This window comes from Hoplias malabaricus, chromosome X2 (genome assembly GCF_029633855.1).
Source record: "Hoplias malabaricus isolate fHopMal1 chromosome X2, fHopMal1.hap1, whole genome shotgun sequence".
Classification (NCBI taxonomy): domain Eukaryota; kingdom Metazoa; phylum Chordata; class Actinopteri; order Characiformes; family Erythrinidae; genus Hoplias; species Hoplias malabaricus.
In genome coordinates, this window is record NC_089819.1 from 24,248,333 (window position 1) to 24,265,286 (window position 16,954).

Sequence of the window (16,954 nt, forward strand, 5' to 3'; positions counted from 1 at the left end):
AATATATAAATAACAGCAATAAATATGTTTATTATTATTATTATTATTAGGTGTAGTATTAATTATAGAAAACTCATTAATGCTATCATTTGAATGCTTTTGTCATTATTGTTGGTGTTTATCAAATAAAGTTAATCATTAAATACAGATACTAGGATTATTATTAATCATTAATAATAATAATAATAATAATAATAATAATAATAGTGATGTTAATATGTTTTATAAAAACGCCTACCTGTGTTATTGTTAGAGTTAAATAGTAATAATATTAATTTCACAGATGTAAAAGCACGTGTTGTTGTTATGACTTTTCTAATGAATGTTATTATTAATGTAAGGTTGTTATTATGATTACAGCATTAATAATAATATCAGTCTGAGCGAGGGGCAGTGAGTGAAGCGCTCTTCAAAAAAAAAAAAAAAAAAAGAATTTTATAAAATTAGCGACGCGCAAAGTTCATTTTTACTTTCAGCGTGGGTTTAGTTTTAAAGTGTGTTCAACACAAACATCCAACACACTGTCACTGAACTAACACTAATGCTGTTATTACTACCGCCACTGTTACTGATCATAATAATAATAATAATAATAATAACAATAATTTTAGGCGAACAATTTTTTGGATTTTTGTACAACGCCTCAAAAGTAACCCTGTAATCAGAAAACGCACAGTCTGTATTTATTTGTTTGTTTATTTATTTATTGTAGAGTTGCGATATTACGCCATAAATAAGGGCTGTGGGGAAATGGACGCAGGTCCAGTGTAAAGTTAAATGGACTGTATATATGTGTTACGTATTTAAAACGTTATTATATAATGTGTGTAAACAGTTATTGTTTTACAGTTATTTGTTTCTTTATTATTATACCAATGTATAATAAAGCCCTAAATCTCAGAGAATATAAACAGAAGAGGGATAAATAAAATAAGAGCGTATATCAATAAAAGAGCCGAGTCGGTACTGACCGTGGACCGAGCCCTGCTCTGGATCCTTGGCTCCGTTCCGCTCCACTCGCAGGTGGTCGATTGTACGCGTGTCCGAGAGCCATGTGTCAGTGGAGAGTCCTCTTCAGTCCAGAGCTCCCAGAAACAAGCCCAGCCCGGTACGATCCCATAAACCAGCTACAAAACGGACCGGACCCGAGCCCAGAGACAGAGGCACGGTTGGGCTCGGTTCTGCTGGGTTTTAGATGATGAGCTGCTGTGGTTCTGGAGGCTGGGAGAAAGCTGGTCTCCTCCAGCGCCTCGGAACTGAAACTTTAAGAGCAGGTGTTGTGAAAGGGGGAAATCGATTAGGCTTGAATTTGCGCGTGTTGCTGAAACGAAACTCTGGCGCTAACATAATTATAAGACTAAGTACAGGAGGAATATTTCATCAGCAGCGCTCGGTTTCAGAGCTGGGACACGCTGCCATCTAGTGGTCTACAATTTCTTTTAAAAGGCAACGTCGTTGTTCCTGAAGAGCTCTACTGCCCCCATGTGGAGCAACGGCAAAACAACAGCAGAAGAAGTTGAAGTCCTGACAGTCCTTATCAGCGACTTTGTTGTTGCACAATTACAGACTGTAGTCCATCTGTTGCTCTGCATACCTTGTTTACCCCCTTTCACCTCAGGACCCCCACAGAGCAGGTGTGATGTGGTGGTGGATCATTCTCAGCGCTGCAGTGACACTGACGTGGTGGTGGTGTGTTAGTGTGTGTTGTGCTGGTGTAGAGTGGATCAGACACAGCAGTGCTGCTGGAGTTTTTAAACCCTGTGTCCACCCTCTGTTCACTCTGTGAGACACTCCTCCCTCGTTGGTCCACCTTGTAGATGTAGAGTCAGAGACAGTAGCTCATCTGTCGCTGCACAGTGTGTGTCGCTCGTCCTCTAGTCCTTCATCAGTGACACAGGACGCTGTCGTCAGGACTGTTCTCAATGCAGCAGTGACACTGAAGGGTTAAAAATATTTTCTGTATCCTTTCCCCCCATCCACACCTTTTCTCCTCTTTTCCATGCCCAGTGTCCAAGGGGTTAAAGCCCCTCTGCATTGGCCTGTTGACAGTGGACCTGTTTTCTGTGACTGTCTGTGAGGAGTGTGGTGTGTTCTCTCTGTGTGTGCGTGGGTTTCCTCCGGGTGCTCTGGTTTCCTCCCACGCTCCAAAAACACTAGATGGATTGGTGACTCAAAAGTGTCCGTAGGTGTGTGTGTGTGAGTGTGTGTCACTCTGTGAAGGACTGGCGCCCCCTCCAGGGTGTGTTCCTGCCTTGTGTCCAATGATTCCAGGTAGGCTCCGGACCCACTGTGATTCAGAACTGGATAAGGGTTACAGACAATGAATGAAGTAATGTTCACATTTGTGCCTCCCAGTGAAGACTGTAGGGCACCTCTCTTCAATAATTTGTTCATTAATTTCTGTAACCACTTCACTCTGTTTAGGGTCATGGTGGGTCCAGAGCCTACCTGGAATCATTGGGTGCAATATGTGTGGTCACGAGGACAGTCCTTCATAGAATATAGTTCCACCCACCAACATGCGCTTTTGGACTGTGGGAGGGAACTGTATCACGTGGAGGAAACCCACACAGACACAGGGACAACACACTGACAGTGGCCTGATGTGAGGATAGATCCAGAACCTTAGAGCCCTGGAGCTGTGACAGTGACACACAATTTGCAAATCAGTGGGTGCTCACTAGCGCCATCTATGTTACCTTACGGCACCAGGCTCTGAACTCACCTTTTTTTCAGAGCAGTGTGTCTTCAATTAGGAGTCCTACACTAGAATCATCACACACTCATCCTCAGATCATGTTTCAGTCAGGTGCTGCGTCCTTAACTGCTCTGTTTTATAGTGTCCATGGATCAACAAACTGAATTTGCATCAGTTTTACCTCAAATATTTTCACTTATTTTAAAATCCTGCTCTTTATGTAATAATATTCATTCATTCATTCATTGTCTGTAACCCTTATCCTGTTCAGTGTCGCGGTGGTTCCAGAGCCTACCTGGAATCATTGGGCGCAAGGCGGGAATAGACCCTGGAGGGGGCGCCAATCCTTCACAGGGCAACACACACTCACACATTCACTCACACACACACCTACAGACACTTTTGAGTTGCCAATCCACCTACCAACGTGTGTTTTTGGACTGTGGGAGGAAACCGATGCACCCGGAGGAAACCCACGCAGACACAGGGAGGTAGGTCTTTAGCTGGGATTTAAAGGCAGAAAATGAGGGGCAGAGACAAAGACTTTGTGGTAAAGAGTTCCAGAGCTTGGGTGCCATCACTGAATGATCTATGTGACATTCTGCATTTCTTGCAATGGTTGCACAAGGCTTTCTCAAGGCAACACACGTTTATTTATAGAGTACCTTTCCTACCAGAGCAGTTCAAAGTGCTTTACAGAACAAAACAGTTAAATTAAAAGCAAGTATAAAAATCATAAATTTCTATTAAAACAAAGTAGTGCAATAAAAGGAAATACATAAAAAGAGTAAAAGAAAACATGATAAAAATTATTAAAACAACTTAAAATGATACAATAAAAGAAAAGAACTCAAGGCAACAGCCCCACAAGTGTTTCTGGGAGTGTTACTATCAGTTACAGTCTGGAGAAGATACTGGTCTGTGGATGGTCAGTAGATCCCTTTGTCCTTCAGCTCCTGTTGCACCCGTTTGAGATAGTCCGAATCAGGGTAACCGTAGCTAAGGAAGATAAAGAAAGACCCACTGTTAAAAACGACAGTGATGTAAACAACACGTGTAATGTTAGGTGTAGAAATAATTAATATATAATTAATTATAATATACAGGGGGTCTTCGACTTACGACGTTGATCCGTTCCTACGTCGCGTCATAAACCGATTTTCGGTGTAAGTCGGAACATACATACGTACTGTACGTAAATAACATACTGTAAGCACTGATCCTTTCCTAACACCTATCCTCCTCGGTCCCGAGCCGCGTAACCGTGTATTCTTCCGCCGCGCCACGCACACCAAACACGAAGTTCACGTTACGACGTTTGCAACGCAAAACCACTTAAGTCCAAACAAGGCTTTATACGGTAAATGGGAGATGTGTCGTAGCCATCGTAACTCGGGACTGACGTAACCCGAGGACCTCCTGTACTCTTTTATCGTTTTATGGTGACTGTTGTTAAATTGTTGGTTTATCCAACAAAAAATAACCTAAAAAAAAACGGTGAGTGAAGAACTTTTCGTTATGAGCTCCATCAGTAAAAACACTGCAGAAGCATGTGATGGGTTTGTTCTGTTCCTGGGGATAATATCGTATCCAGAAGCTCTGGTGAGTTTGGGTTAAAGATGGGCTTGTTGATGTTAGCGATCATAAACCTAGCGCATTAATACTTCCTAATTAAAGCCTGTGTACTGAGGGAAGAAGGTGCTGAGTCATGTCTTGAGTGTTTGTATACAATGCTGTTTGTCAGATGATTGAAGGCAGGGTAGATGTGTCCTTCACTGCCTTATGCTTCCTACAAACCTGTGTGTCATCACCGCCAGCAGCACAGTCTAAAGTTAGATTTATGTTAATTCTGACCAAAAATAGTCGAGTTATTTTGTATCTTTTGCTCTGTTACTTCCCAAAGCAGCGATCATTCTGTCTATTGAACGTTAGCTTGTTGTTATCATGGCAAGTACGTGATGTGATTTGGTTAGAGGTACATGTTGATATACTGCCTTTTAAGGCACGGACTTGGGGCAGCGTGGGCAGCAATGCATTTAGGACACAGCCCCTGCTGAGCATTACACATTTTCCTGTTTATTATTTAAGCGGTGACTTGTCTCCTCCTTTATAACAGATGAACAGATTTAGATATTTCCAGAGAGAGAAGCACAGTGATTAGTTTACTGTCCCCACCTCTGACAGCAGCACAGTGACTCTCTCATTAAACACTTACGCAGTAGGTCCTCCACTTCGAGATGTTTTGTGATGGATGTCGTTCCAGGTGACCACGTTGCTCCGGCCGGTGGTGGACGAGCTCCCGATGGTGAAGATCAGCCTTTGATCAAAGGCTTGTGTGAGGAGTTTAAGAACTTTGTTCCCCTCGGTGGAGTCTGGAAGGTAAGCCACGCGAGACGCCCCCTGATACGGCTGGCCGGGACTCGGGTGCTCCTCCTGCACAAGGAAAATGGAACGACATTCCTGAAAAACCTGAATCTACGGGCTACACGAATCTGGAGGCGTTGTAGGGTCCTTTCTAGGATGTTGATCCTCCATTTCATGAGCTGAATCAAATGTAGTAGAATTAAATACAAACTGTGGGGGTCACTGTTGCAATAAAAGACCACTAATTATTTGTTTTTGTTTTTACTTTTAGGCTGGAGATGTTGGAACCTTGCTGTGAGGATCTGATGGCATTCAACCACAAGACCATTAGTAAGGTCAAGTACTGATGCTGGTGACAGATTAGTAGCTCTGCAACACCAAAGCCAATCCAATTTAAACCCAAAGGTATTGGATGGTGCACCATTACTCCAGAAAATGCTGTTCCATAAAGCTGGGGGCTTGGTGATTCACTGCATTGTTCTTGGTGACCTTCCCCTTCTCGGTCTTATCTGGTGCAAATTTAGCCCGAGATGGACATTGTTTTCGGACCTCATAAGTTAATTAGTTCATTCATTGTCTGTAACCCTTATCCATTTCAGGGTCACGGTGGGTCCAGAGCCTACCTGGAATCATTGGGCGCAAGGCAGGAATACACCCTGGAGGGGGCGCCAGTCCTTCACAGGGCAACACACACACATTCACTCACACACTCACACCTACGGACACTTTTGAGTCGCCAATCCACCTACCAATGTGTGTTTTTGGACCGTGGGAGGAAACCGGAGCACCCGGAGGAAACCCACGCAGACACGGGGAGAACACACCACACTCCTCACAGACAGTCACCTGGAGCGGGGCTCGAACCCACAACCTCCAGGTCCCTGGAGCTGTGTGACTGTGACACTAACCTGCTGCACCACCGTGCTGCCCTACTGTCTTTTTCAAAATTTCTGAAAAATATTTTTTTGTTGAGTTGTTAGGCTTATGTGCAACTTTCATCTCATGCTTTTCCATGGATATTATAAAACTGAATAGTGTGTGTCCACAGTGTAAAGCTCTCAGCAGCTGAGTTACTTAACTAACTATAGCAGGGGGCTACAGTCGCTGTCCAAAGAAAAACATGTATCTTCATTTTTGTGGCTATTTAGTTTACTACAGTGTGAACATTTCAGACCAAAATAAATGCTCCAAAATGTACTTGGCATTAAATCTTTTTACACTGCCTTCCATTGAAATTTAAAAAGGATTTTGTATTACCACAGCATTCTCACCTTCTGTGTCCCGCTCGGAATGTAATAACGAATAACGATCGTCCCGTAGCGCTCATACCCCGGCAAACCCAACGATTCCCTGGCGGTCGACATCGTTCCACCTTCAGGTTGTGTCCCGGTCACAGCGCCATATAACACTCCACACGTGGGACACACGGGTTTAACTTCGAACGCCCTCTTTAGACAGTCTCTGCAGAAGGAGTGCTTACATTTCTCCAGGGTCTTACTCTTGGACTTCACCAGCGTTTCCAAACAAATACAGCAGATCTCCTCTTTGTCCTTCGGCTGAGTTCGCGATGGGGGAGACGAGGCCGGGCTGGACACTGCGGCCGGGACGTCGTCCATGTGACTGTTCTGTTTTTGAGAAGATCGTTTAGAAGGTCTGTAAAATAATCGCTCGAACCTTTGGAGATGAAGGTAGCTCCCGGTCAGTGTTACTGCACGTTTACCTTCGTCCTTTAGCAGCAGCTCTGGGCAGTGTGTGGACACCGTCTGCTTTTGGCGGGAGGTTAAGGGATAGTCCTGGCTTCGCAGACTCGTGGCGATCTTCTGGTAGAGCGTAATAAAGCGCTCTCTGGCGAACTGAGCCTGGACCTCCTCCTGGTTGGTGTGGCCTGCAGGAAATGTCATGTATTTTCCACACAGCTTCATACCAACCCCGGTCTGTCGTATTTTCTGCAGCTCTGCAGAGTGTTTCTCTTCAATGAAGTGCATCACAGCAGCATCGATCTCCACAGGTTCCACTGGAGTTACTGGTGACCCGGGAGCTGACAGTAACCTTGGGGAGATGCGGTGATTCTCATGGATTCTCTCCTTGTGTCCTCCACTTTTAGACTTCCTCCTCTCCAACCGTGACAAGTTTGTGTAAACGTCCTCAACCATTTTAAAAGATCCTTTGACCACTACAGTGGAGTCTCTGGCTTGGTGCTCACTTACGCCCATCTTTTTCAGCTCTTTTCTCATTTTCTCCGGCTCCACAAAAGTTTGCGGATCAATATTAAGCGTCACATCAGAGAAGATCTGAAATGAGAGAGAAGTTAAGTTGGAAATGGGCAACATCATCCACAGTGGCCGTGAGCCCTGTGTAAAAATGAACCAAGGTCAGATTCACGGATGACGTACAGAAATATTGAAAGAAGTATCACTGTTAATAATTAGCACATTCTCTTCACAGGGACTTTCAGCTTGTGTAGAGTTAAAGGAACACTCCCCCTACAGATGACCTCCTAGAGATGACTAGAGAGAGAGAGAGAGAGAGAGAGATGACTAGAGAGAGAGAGAGACGACTAGAGAGAGAGAGAGACGACTAGAGAGAGAGAGAGAGAGACGACTAGAGAGAGAGAGAGATGACTAAAGAAAGAGAGAGAGAGAGAGATGACTAAAGAAAGAGAGAGAGAGAGAGATGACTAGAGAGAGAGAGACGACTAGAGAGAGAGAGAGACGACTAGAGAGAGAGAGACGACTAGAGAGAGAGAGAGAGATGACTAGAGAGAGAGAGAGAGACGACTAGAGAGAGATAGAGAGATGACTAGAGAGAGATAGAGAGATGACTAGAGAGAGAGAGATGACTAGAGAGAGAGAGAGAGAGACGACTAGAGAGAGAGAGAGAGAGACGACTAGAGAGAGAGAGAGAGATGACTAGAGAGAGAGAGAGAGAGACGACTAGAGAGAGAGAGAGAGACGACTAGAGAGAGAGAGAGAGATGACTAGAGAGAGAGAGAGAGAGACGACTAGAGAGAGAGAGAGAGAGATGACTAGAGAGAGAGAGAGAGAGACGACTAGAGAGAGAGAGAGAGAGACGACTAGAGAGAGAGAGAGAGAGAGACGACTAGAGAGAGAGAGAGAGAGACGACTAGAGAGAGAGAGAGAGAGACGACTAGAGAGAGAGAGAGAGACGACTAGAGAGAGAGAGAGAGAGACGACTAGAGAGAGAGAGAGAGATGACTAGAGAGAGAGAGAGAGAGACGACTAGAGAGAGAGAGAGAGACGACTAGAGAGAGAGAGAGAGACGACTAGAGAGAGAGAGAGAGAGACGACTAGAGAGAGAGAGAGAGACGACTAGAGAGAGAGAGAGAGACGACTAGAGAGAGAGAGAGAGACGACTAGAGAGAGAGAGAGAGAGAGATGACTAGAGAGAGAGAGAGAGAGACGACTAGAGAGAGAGAGAGAGAGACGACTAGAGAGAGAGAGAGAGAGACGACTAGAGAGAGAGAGAGAGAGACGACTAGAGAGAGAGAGAGAGACGACTAGAGAGAGAGAGAGAGACGACTAGAGAGAGAGAGAGAGAGACGACTAGAGAGAGAGAGAGAGAGACGACTAGAGAGAGAGAGAGAGACGACTAGAGAGAGAGAGAGAGAGACGACTAGAGAGAGAGAGAGAGACGACTAGAGAGAGAGAGAGAGAGAGATGACTAGAGAGAGAGAGAGAGAGAGAGATGACTAGAGAGAGAGAGAGAGAGAGAGATGACTAGAGAGAGAGAGAGAGAGAGACGACTAGAGAGAGAGAGAGAGAGAGAGAGACGACTAGAGAGAGAGAGAGAGAGACGACTAGAGAGAGAGAGAGAGAGACGACTAGAGAGAGAGAGAGAGAGACGACTAGAGAGAGAGAGAGAGACGACTAGAGAGAGAGAGAGAGACGACTAGAGAGAGAGAGAGAGAGACGACTAGAGAGAGAGAGAGAGAGACGACTAGAGAGAGAGAGAGAGAGACGACTAGAGAGAGAGAGAGAGAGACGACTAGAGAGAGAGAGAGAGACGACTAGAGAGAGAGAGAGAGAGAGAGATGACTAGAGAGAGAGAGAGAGAGATGACTAGAGAGAGAGATTCTACTACATTCTACTACAGTCATGTCTGTGTAAGCTCCCAGACTTTTTTCGTGTTGTTTTCTGGTTTTAAATGAGAGAAATTCTGAAATAGTCTCAAGAAACACTGCAGAAGGATTCACTAAGATCAGAATTACAAAAAACGAGACTAAAATCAGCAGAATCTGTGAGATATTTGAGGTTTTCTGATTGTAACTGTAAGGAGAACACACCCAGACAGAGCAGCTAACAGCAGAACTGAGGTCAGAGGAAAGAGAGGAAAACTCATCTCCCCCAGCGTCACCCACATCACCAGCAGCTAATCTGTGAGTGACACCTCCTTTACACACAGTGGAGGAAAAATAAGAGTTTATTCATTTAATGTTTTGCTGATATTTAATAGATTTTAAGAACAAAACTAAAGCTAAGCTAAGGGCTAAAGCTAAAGTGTCAGTTGACAATTGAGAATAAACATTCCGTCGGTGACATTTGAACGAGCTCTCGGAATGAGCCAATCAGAAGAAGCCCTGCTCCTCTCCTGCTGTCCTGAAGACAGTGAGGCCTCACTCTGCGCTCCTGCACAGTTCCACACAGTCACATACCCTCCCGAGGTGAAGAGTGACGTCGCCCGAAAGCAGTTCAAACACAAGCTGCTGAAGGAGAAGCCAGAGACTCTGTTTGCAGATCTTTATAAGACCGGGGAAGTCAGCAACCTCATCTTCTACTCTGACCACCCCAGCTCATGGCACAAAGCTCTGACCTCCCACTACCCCTCTGTGAAGAAGGAGGGCATCTGTAACGGGTGGAAGGTAAAGATCAAAGACCCCAACGACTCAGAGACGGTGTTGATCACAGTCAACATCTACAAGAACGGAACACTCATGGTTCAGGGGAACCTCGGTGAGTTTCAGGAGGCCTTTAATGAACTTAAGGAGACTGCAGAGAAAGAAAGACCCATTACAGTGATGAAGGAGCACTTCACTTGCCTGGAGGTGGAGTTAGTGCACCTTCGGGAGATGGTCCTGGAACAGAAACCAGACAAAGAGCTGACAAAAGACAGAGAGACCTACAGAAAAGAGCTGGCTGAACTTAAAGCACAGGTGAGAGGACTACAGAAGGACAGGGAGAGGGACAGGGACAACCACAGAAAGGAGATGACTGCTCTGAGAGAGGAGCTGAGACAGAGAGACGACATCGTACAGAGTCTGAGAGACCAGCTCCACTCCCTAAATCAGCAACAGGCTCCTGTAACAGCAGAGAAACCCACCCAGGACCTGTTCACCCACCCGCAAGATTCAACCTCCACCAGCCCACAGCAGCCTCTACAACCACCTCCTCTTTTAACCCCGGCTGACTCACAACAGCCTCTTCCCTCAACCTCCACCAGCCTCCAAACACATCTGGAACCCAGCGGCCAGAACACCACATTAAATGTGAGGAGGACTATACACCATCTGAACATTGCACTGCTCATGGACTCCAATGGGAAGTTTATTGATGAGAAAAAACTCTTCCCTAAACATAGAGTCACTAAACTCCGGTGTCCAACTACAAAAAGAGCATTGGAGCTACTCTCTGAGGCAAATCTGGGCTCACCCACCCACATAATAATCCACACAGGAACAAACGACCTGAGAGCTCAGCAAGAGAGAGTGGCTGTGTCCCTGAGAGCAGTTATAGAGAAGGCCTGCAACACCTTCCCTAATGCCAAAATCATCATCTCCACCCTGCTGCCCCGCAAAGATTTCCACCCGGATACGATCCAGAAAATCAACGCCAGGACCTCCAGAGAGTGTGCCCTCCGACCCAACACCCACCTCGCCCACCACCCGACTCTGGACACAGCCTGCCTCTTCGACCACGTCCATCTGTTCAAAGAGGTAGTTCCTGTGTTTGCAAAGACACTAAAAAATGTGGCACTGGCCCGGAACATCACTACACACCAACACACCACTGGACGAGGACCTCGATACACACAGCCTGAGTGGAGGTCTGAGACCTCAGCAACATGGCCATCATTATCCACCACCTCCAGACAGGAGGAGGAGGAGCCATCATGAACACCCTGCTCCCTCACCAGCTCCATCACCTAGCACAGGTACACACACTGCACCACTGAACCAGGGCCCAACACCAGCTCCTCAACTCCAGATCAGACCAGGAACACTGAGCTACACCCAGGCGGTCGGCAGAGCAGCAAACACCAACGCCTCTGAGCTGAGAGACATTCAGCAGATGCTCAGCCACATCTGCACACATCTGATGGGACACTGCCCGTGGTAAGAGGCATGTTACCAGAGAGGTAAAGGACATTAATTCTTACACAGTGTACATTATTTCCTCTCTGTACAGTGATTAACACAGAAATGGAAATTTGATCTTTTTAATTAATATTAATTATCAGTTAGTTGTTTTCAATTATCTCTCTATGGAATATCCAAGGTTTAAACTCCTCTTTATTCGGTTTAAAGAGCAGAAACCCTGATTTTGTACAAGAAATAAGAAATATAGATGTATTAATTTTGCAGGAGACATGGAGTAAAGGAGACGAGCCCACTGGTTGTCCCCCAGGTTACAGGGAGTTAGTGTTGCCCTCCACTAAATTAAAGGGAGTTTCTCAGGGAAGAGACTCAGGGGATGCTCCTCTGGTTTAAATCAGAATCGATTCAAAAAGTAAAACAAGGGGAAAATCTTCTCTGGATCAAAATTAATAAGCAGTTAATCTCAACCCCCCAAAATATATTTCTCTGTGCCATCTACATCCCCCCAGCAGAATCGCCCTACTTCGAAGAGGAAACTTTTCCAAATTTAGAACAACAGATCAGTCATTTCCAAAAACAAGGACATGTGGTTATCTGTGGAGACCTGACCGCCAGGACAGGAGCTCAGCCCGACTTCATCAGCTCTCACGGTGACCACTTTATAACAGGGAACAACGTCTACTTCCCAACGTTCCACTACAGAGAAAACTGTGACAAATCTGTAAATTCTCATGGGAAGAGCCTGCTACAGCTCTGTCAAAGCCTGGGTTTGTGCGTCGTAAACGGTCGACTACGAGGGGACTCCTACGGTCAGCTCACCCACGGCTCGGCTCTCGGCAGCAGTACGGTAGACTATGCTATAACCGATCTGGACCCGGCCTTCCTCAGAGCCTTCACGGTCAAGCCACTAACACCCCTCTCAGATCACAGCCAAATCACACTCTATCTGAACAGAATCATTAGAACTGACCACAAGAAAACACCCCAGCACACTGTACAGACTCAAACACACACTCAGGTGGACTCCGGACAGCACTGACCAATACCTCCATGCCGTAAACAGCCCGGAAATCCAGACACGTCTCGACTCCTATCTGTCAAACACCTACCAACAACATAAAGAAGGTGTTGATGTGGCTGTGGAAAACTTAAATCATATCTTTGATCATGCAGTCCGACTTTCTAATCTCACAATCAGGAATAACAAACCAAGAAAAATCCAATCAGACGCATGGTTCGATCACGACTGCAAGATAAAGAGAAACAAAGTCTGAAAATGATCCAATCAGAAACACAGGGAACCACTAAACGAAGAGTTACGCACTGAATACTATGAGGTACTGAGAGAATACAAACACACACTCAGAACCAAAAAGTACAAATACACACAACATCAAATACACAACCTGGAGAATTCAATCAACTCCAATTCATTCTGGGACAACTGGAAGTCATTAAACAGAAAACATCAGGATGATTTAGCGATTACTTATGGAGACGTGTGGAGAGATCATTTTGAATCATTGTACAGTCGTCAATTATTAAATACACAACAACAGCAAATATCCAGTAAATTAGAAACACTCCACACAGTGATCAAAGACTATCAGAACCCACTGGACTTCCCCATCACAGAGTCGGAGTTAGAGGAACAGCTCAGAGGCCTCCAGCCCAGAAAAGCCCGTGGTACAGACGGCATCATGAATGAAATGATAAAACACACAGATTCGAAATTCAAATTGGCCATTCTCAAACTATTTAACCTTATTTTAAACACAGGCCACTTCCCCAGCGTCTGGAGCGAGGGTCTCATATCCCCCATATTCAAATCCGGAGACAAATACGACCCAAACAATTACAGAGGGATCTGTGTGAGCAGCAGCCTGGGGGAGGTCTTCTGTAGCGTCCTCAACACTCGACTCACGGGTTTCCTCACAGACCATAACGTCCTCAGCAGAGCTCAGATCGGCTTCCTCCCGCACCACAGAACCTCTGACCACATCTTCACCCTCCACACGCTGATAGATAAACATGTACATCACAATAAAGGCAAAATCTTCACGTTTTGTAGATTTTCAAAAAACGTTTGACTCCATTTGGCACTCGGGATTATTCTATAAACTTTTAGAAAGCGGTGTTGGGGGGAGAACCTATGACGTCATTAAATCAATGTACTCTCACAGGACAGAGTTCTTCCCACAGTCTCGAGGAGTGCGTCAGGGCTGCAGCCTGAGCCCCACTCTCTTTAACATCTACATCAATGAACTGGCTGATAAACTGGACCAGAGTGACTCAGTACCCGGCCTCTCTTTGGGGGACACCAAAATCAAGTGCCTCCTCTACGCAGATGACCTTGTTTTGCTGTCACCGACCAGAGAAGGACTCCAGGAAAGTTTAAACGTCCTGGAGAACTACTGTCAAAACTGGGCTCTGACAGTAAACCACAGAAAAACTAAAATAATGACATTCCAAAAGAGGTCTAAAAATCAGGGGAACTACAATTTTACAATAAACAACACCAACATTGAACACACTAAAACACACACGTATCTGGGGCTCAGCTCCACGGGAAGTTTCGACTCGGCTGTGAAGGAGCTCAGAGAGAAGGCCAGAAGGGCCCTGTTTCCATCAAAAAGTCCATTAATTTCGAAATACCAATTCCAATCTGGCTGAAACTGTTCAGATCGGTTATAGAACCCATCGCTCTGTATGGCAGTGAGGTGTGGGGACCCCTTACACAGAGCAGTTTTACAAACTGGGACAAACATCCAATTGAAACCCTGCACATGGAATTCTGCAAAAGTATCCTGCATGTGTAGAGAAAGGCCCCCAATAACGGCTGCAGGTCCGAACTAGGGCAGTACCCCCTCCTCATAGCCATTCAGAAAAGAGCTCTGAACTTCTGGAGGCATCTAAAATCCAGTGACCCCCAGTCACTGCACTACAAAGCCCTGTCCAATCAGGAGCTCCACATTGATAGGAGTCCCCTCAGCCAGCTGGTCCTGACCCTCGGTGACCTACAACCCAATGACATCACCAAGTCCAAACATCCTCACCACACACTCACTCAGAAAATCAGACCCCAGCACATCATCATCCAACAACAAAACAATTATCTCACACACTGGACCCACACCATACAACAACAACATAAACTACAGAGCTGCTCAGCCCTAAACAGAGAATACACACTGGCCAAATACCTCACAACCATCAGAGAGAGGTCACTCAGTGAGCACAGTCTGGCCGTGGAGACCGGCCGTCACAGACAGAACTGGGTCCCCAGAGAGGACAGGCTGTGCTCTCACTGTGAGCTCTCGGTGGTGGAGACAGAGCTGCACTTCCTGACCCAATGCCCCAAGTATGAGTCCGTCAGAAGCAGGTTCTACCAGAGAGCGAGTCGAGTCTGTCCTGAGTTCCTGCTCCTCACTGATACAGAGAAGCTCCAGTGTGTACTGGGAGAGAAGGAGGAGCTGATCACACACGCAGCCAAATATGTGACAGACTGCCACAACCTGAGGGACAACCAGTGCGGTCAATCAACAGTGTAACTAATTATTACTGAGTATTACTGATTATTACTGATTATTACAGATTATTAAACATCTATATTGTCTCCATGCTCTTATTTTCCTTTTCTTATTTGATTATCAGTAATCCTGTAAATATCATTTCCTGTTGTTGTAATGTTGTAAAAAAACAATTTTATTACTTTGTATTAGTGGATAAGTATCCTTAAATGAATATTAGTTAAAATTAGAAAGTATAATTACATATACATTGTGTGAAATCTTGTATCTTATATGTACTCATATGAATGATTAACCAGTATCTAGACATGCATTTAAACAGTTTAGAATCTGCACACTAACTGGCATGTTGACTCAGTATTAGCACCTTTCTAAATTCTTAGACCTCTAACATTGAACAGATCTGCACTTAGGAAACACATAAATTACAAGTGTTAGCCAAAAGGGGGAGTTGAACTTTAGGGCACCTCAGTGACTCCTCTGAATCTTGGTGACAGAAAAGGAGTGTGGGAAACAAAACCTACAGTGTCAAAAGGGTATGATGAGTGTTTTGGGGTCACAGGTGCATGGGAAACCTGCACGCGAGAAACATGAGTACTAACATGTCTTATTATGCATATTAATATATGTTAATCAGCCAGAAACGCCTTGCCAGTAGGGTATACGTCATATCAGGTATAAAACTGTGGAGTCAGATGCGAAGAGTCAGAACTTTGCGTGGAAAGGGCACTTTGCGTTTCTTATGTATTAGTTCTCCTGGATCCAGTATTGTAATAAATACTTTGATTTGCTTTGAACTTCACTCGACTGGTCTTTGTAAAACTTCCGGAACGAGCACGCCTCCCTGAGGAGGAAGGTTCTATTTTGGAACTTTTTGATATTTTCTAAATTTTAATTACTTTGGGAACGGTCCAAAAAGAACATTAATTCTTCAGTAACTGTATCTGTATCTATATGTTTATGTATTTTCTGTAATATGCTTTAGCAACAGCGTACTGTATTACATTCATGCCAATAAAGCACTGCTGAACTGAACTGAACTGAGAGATGACTAGAGTGAGAGAGAGAGAGATGACTAGAGTGAGAGAGAGAGAGAGAGAGAGAGAGAGATGACGAGCGAGAGGGGAGAGAGATGACTAGAGTGAGAGAGAGAGATCACTAGAGAGAGAAAGAGAGAGAGAGAGATGACTTGGTTATATCTAGTCTAGAGGAAACACTCTTGTCCAGAAGTTTGTGGACACTTGCTGTTCCAAAATATCTTCTGAAATAAGGGGATCAACTTGGAGTCTGTTTTGTTTTTCCGGCAGTAACAGCTCCTGCTCTTCTGGGAAGGCTTCAGACAGGATGCTGGCACATTTCTGTAAGGGCTTTCAGGATCTAAGCCATGAGAGGTTTAGTGAGGTCGGATCACCATGCTAGAGGATTAGTCCTGATCCTGTAGGTACAGGGTGGAGCTGCATCACCCCAGAGAACACAGTACAACTGCTTCAAAGCCCAGTGCTGGGTGCTTTTTACTTCTTTAGCTCACGCTTGGCATTGGTCTGTATTTCTTTAATAGTTCCTATAGAGATAATACTTCACAGTGGGAGCACATTACGGAAGTCAAATTCAATATTTCTGTATCCATAAACCTTTGGTCACTGTGTTTATTATGAACGTAAATCAATAAATGAATGAGCAGCCTAACCTCTGGTAGATGTGATCCCGCCATCGCGTTGCCAAGCAAACTAACACAAACAAACAAAGAATAACAAACAGCCTCTGAGCCCTACAGCAGCTCCCACCAGTAAACTCCACCAGCACAGGGCAGGAATAACCTCTCCTCAAAGGAGTCCTCCACCGAGACACTTAAGTTACTTTTATAAACAGCGTTAAAAACAACCCCGACCTCTCGTAGCGAGCCGCACACACGCCTTTCAGTTTCGCTTTGTGTAAAGTAGGAAGAGAAGGTGCCGTAAAACCTGGACTACACGCGCCTCTCCAACCGCGGAGGCGCTCATTTTAGCGTTTCAGTCTGGACCTTGTTTGCTC

General features: G+C 45.1%; 1 protein-coding gene across 2 annotated transcripts; it reads right to left on the reverse strand.

Annotated features, from left to right (window-relative positions):
- Positions 1-3,423: 3,423 nt before the first annotated feature.
- On the reverse strand, positions 3,424-16,819 carry LOC136676498 (E3 ubiquitin-protein ligase DTX3L-like). 2 transcript variants are annotated; one of them, XM_066653578.1, is made up of 4 exons: positions 16,611-16,819; positions 6,334-7,353; positions 4,914-5,131; positions 3,424-3,697 (listed from the first exon to the last, which is right to left on the reverse strand). In XM_066653578.1, exons 1-4 carry the CDS (start codon positions 16,632-16,634, stop codon positions 3,628-3,630), a joined length of 1,332 nt encoding a protein of 443 aa, XP_066509675.1. In that variant the 5' UTR covers positions 16,635-16,819; the 3' UTR covers positions 3,424-3,627. The 2 variants fall into 2 exon arrangements, with proteins under 2 accessions (XP_066509675.1, XP_066509674.1); XM_066653577.1 differs by lacking the exon at positions 16,611-16,819 and having other exon boundaries at positions 6,334-7,534.
- Between the last annotated feature and the right edge of the window lie 135 nt (positions 16,820-16,954).

Excerpts from the sequence above, each read along its gene's own strand:
- LOC136676498 (XM_066653577.1), bottom strand. The coding sequence starts at position 7,395 with ATGATGTTGCCCATTTCCAACTTAACTTCTCTCTCATTTCAGATCTTC. Across the intron at positions 5,132-6,333 it reads TTCCGAGCGGGACACAGAAG|GAGGAGCACCCGAGTCCCGG; the intron begins GTGAGAATGCTG and ends TTCCTTGTGCAG. Across the intron at positions 3,698-4,913 it reads CGAAGTGGAGGACCTACTGC|CTACGGTTACCCTGATTCGG; the intron begins GTAAGTGTTTAA and ends TATCTTCCTTAG.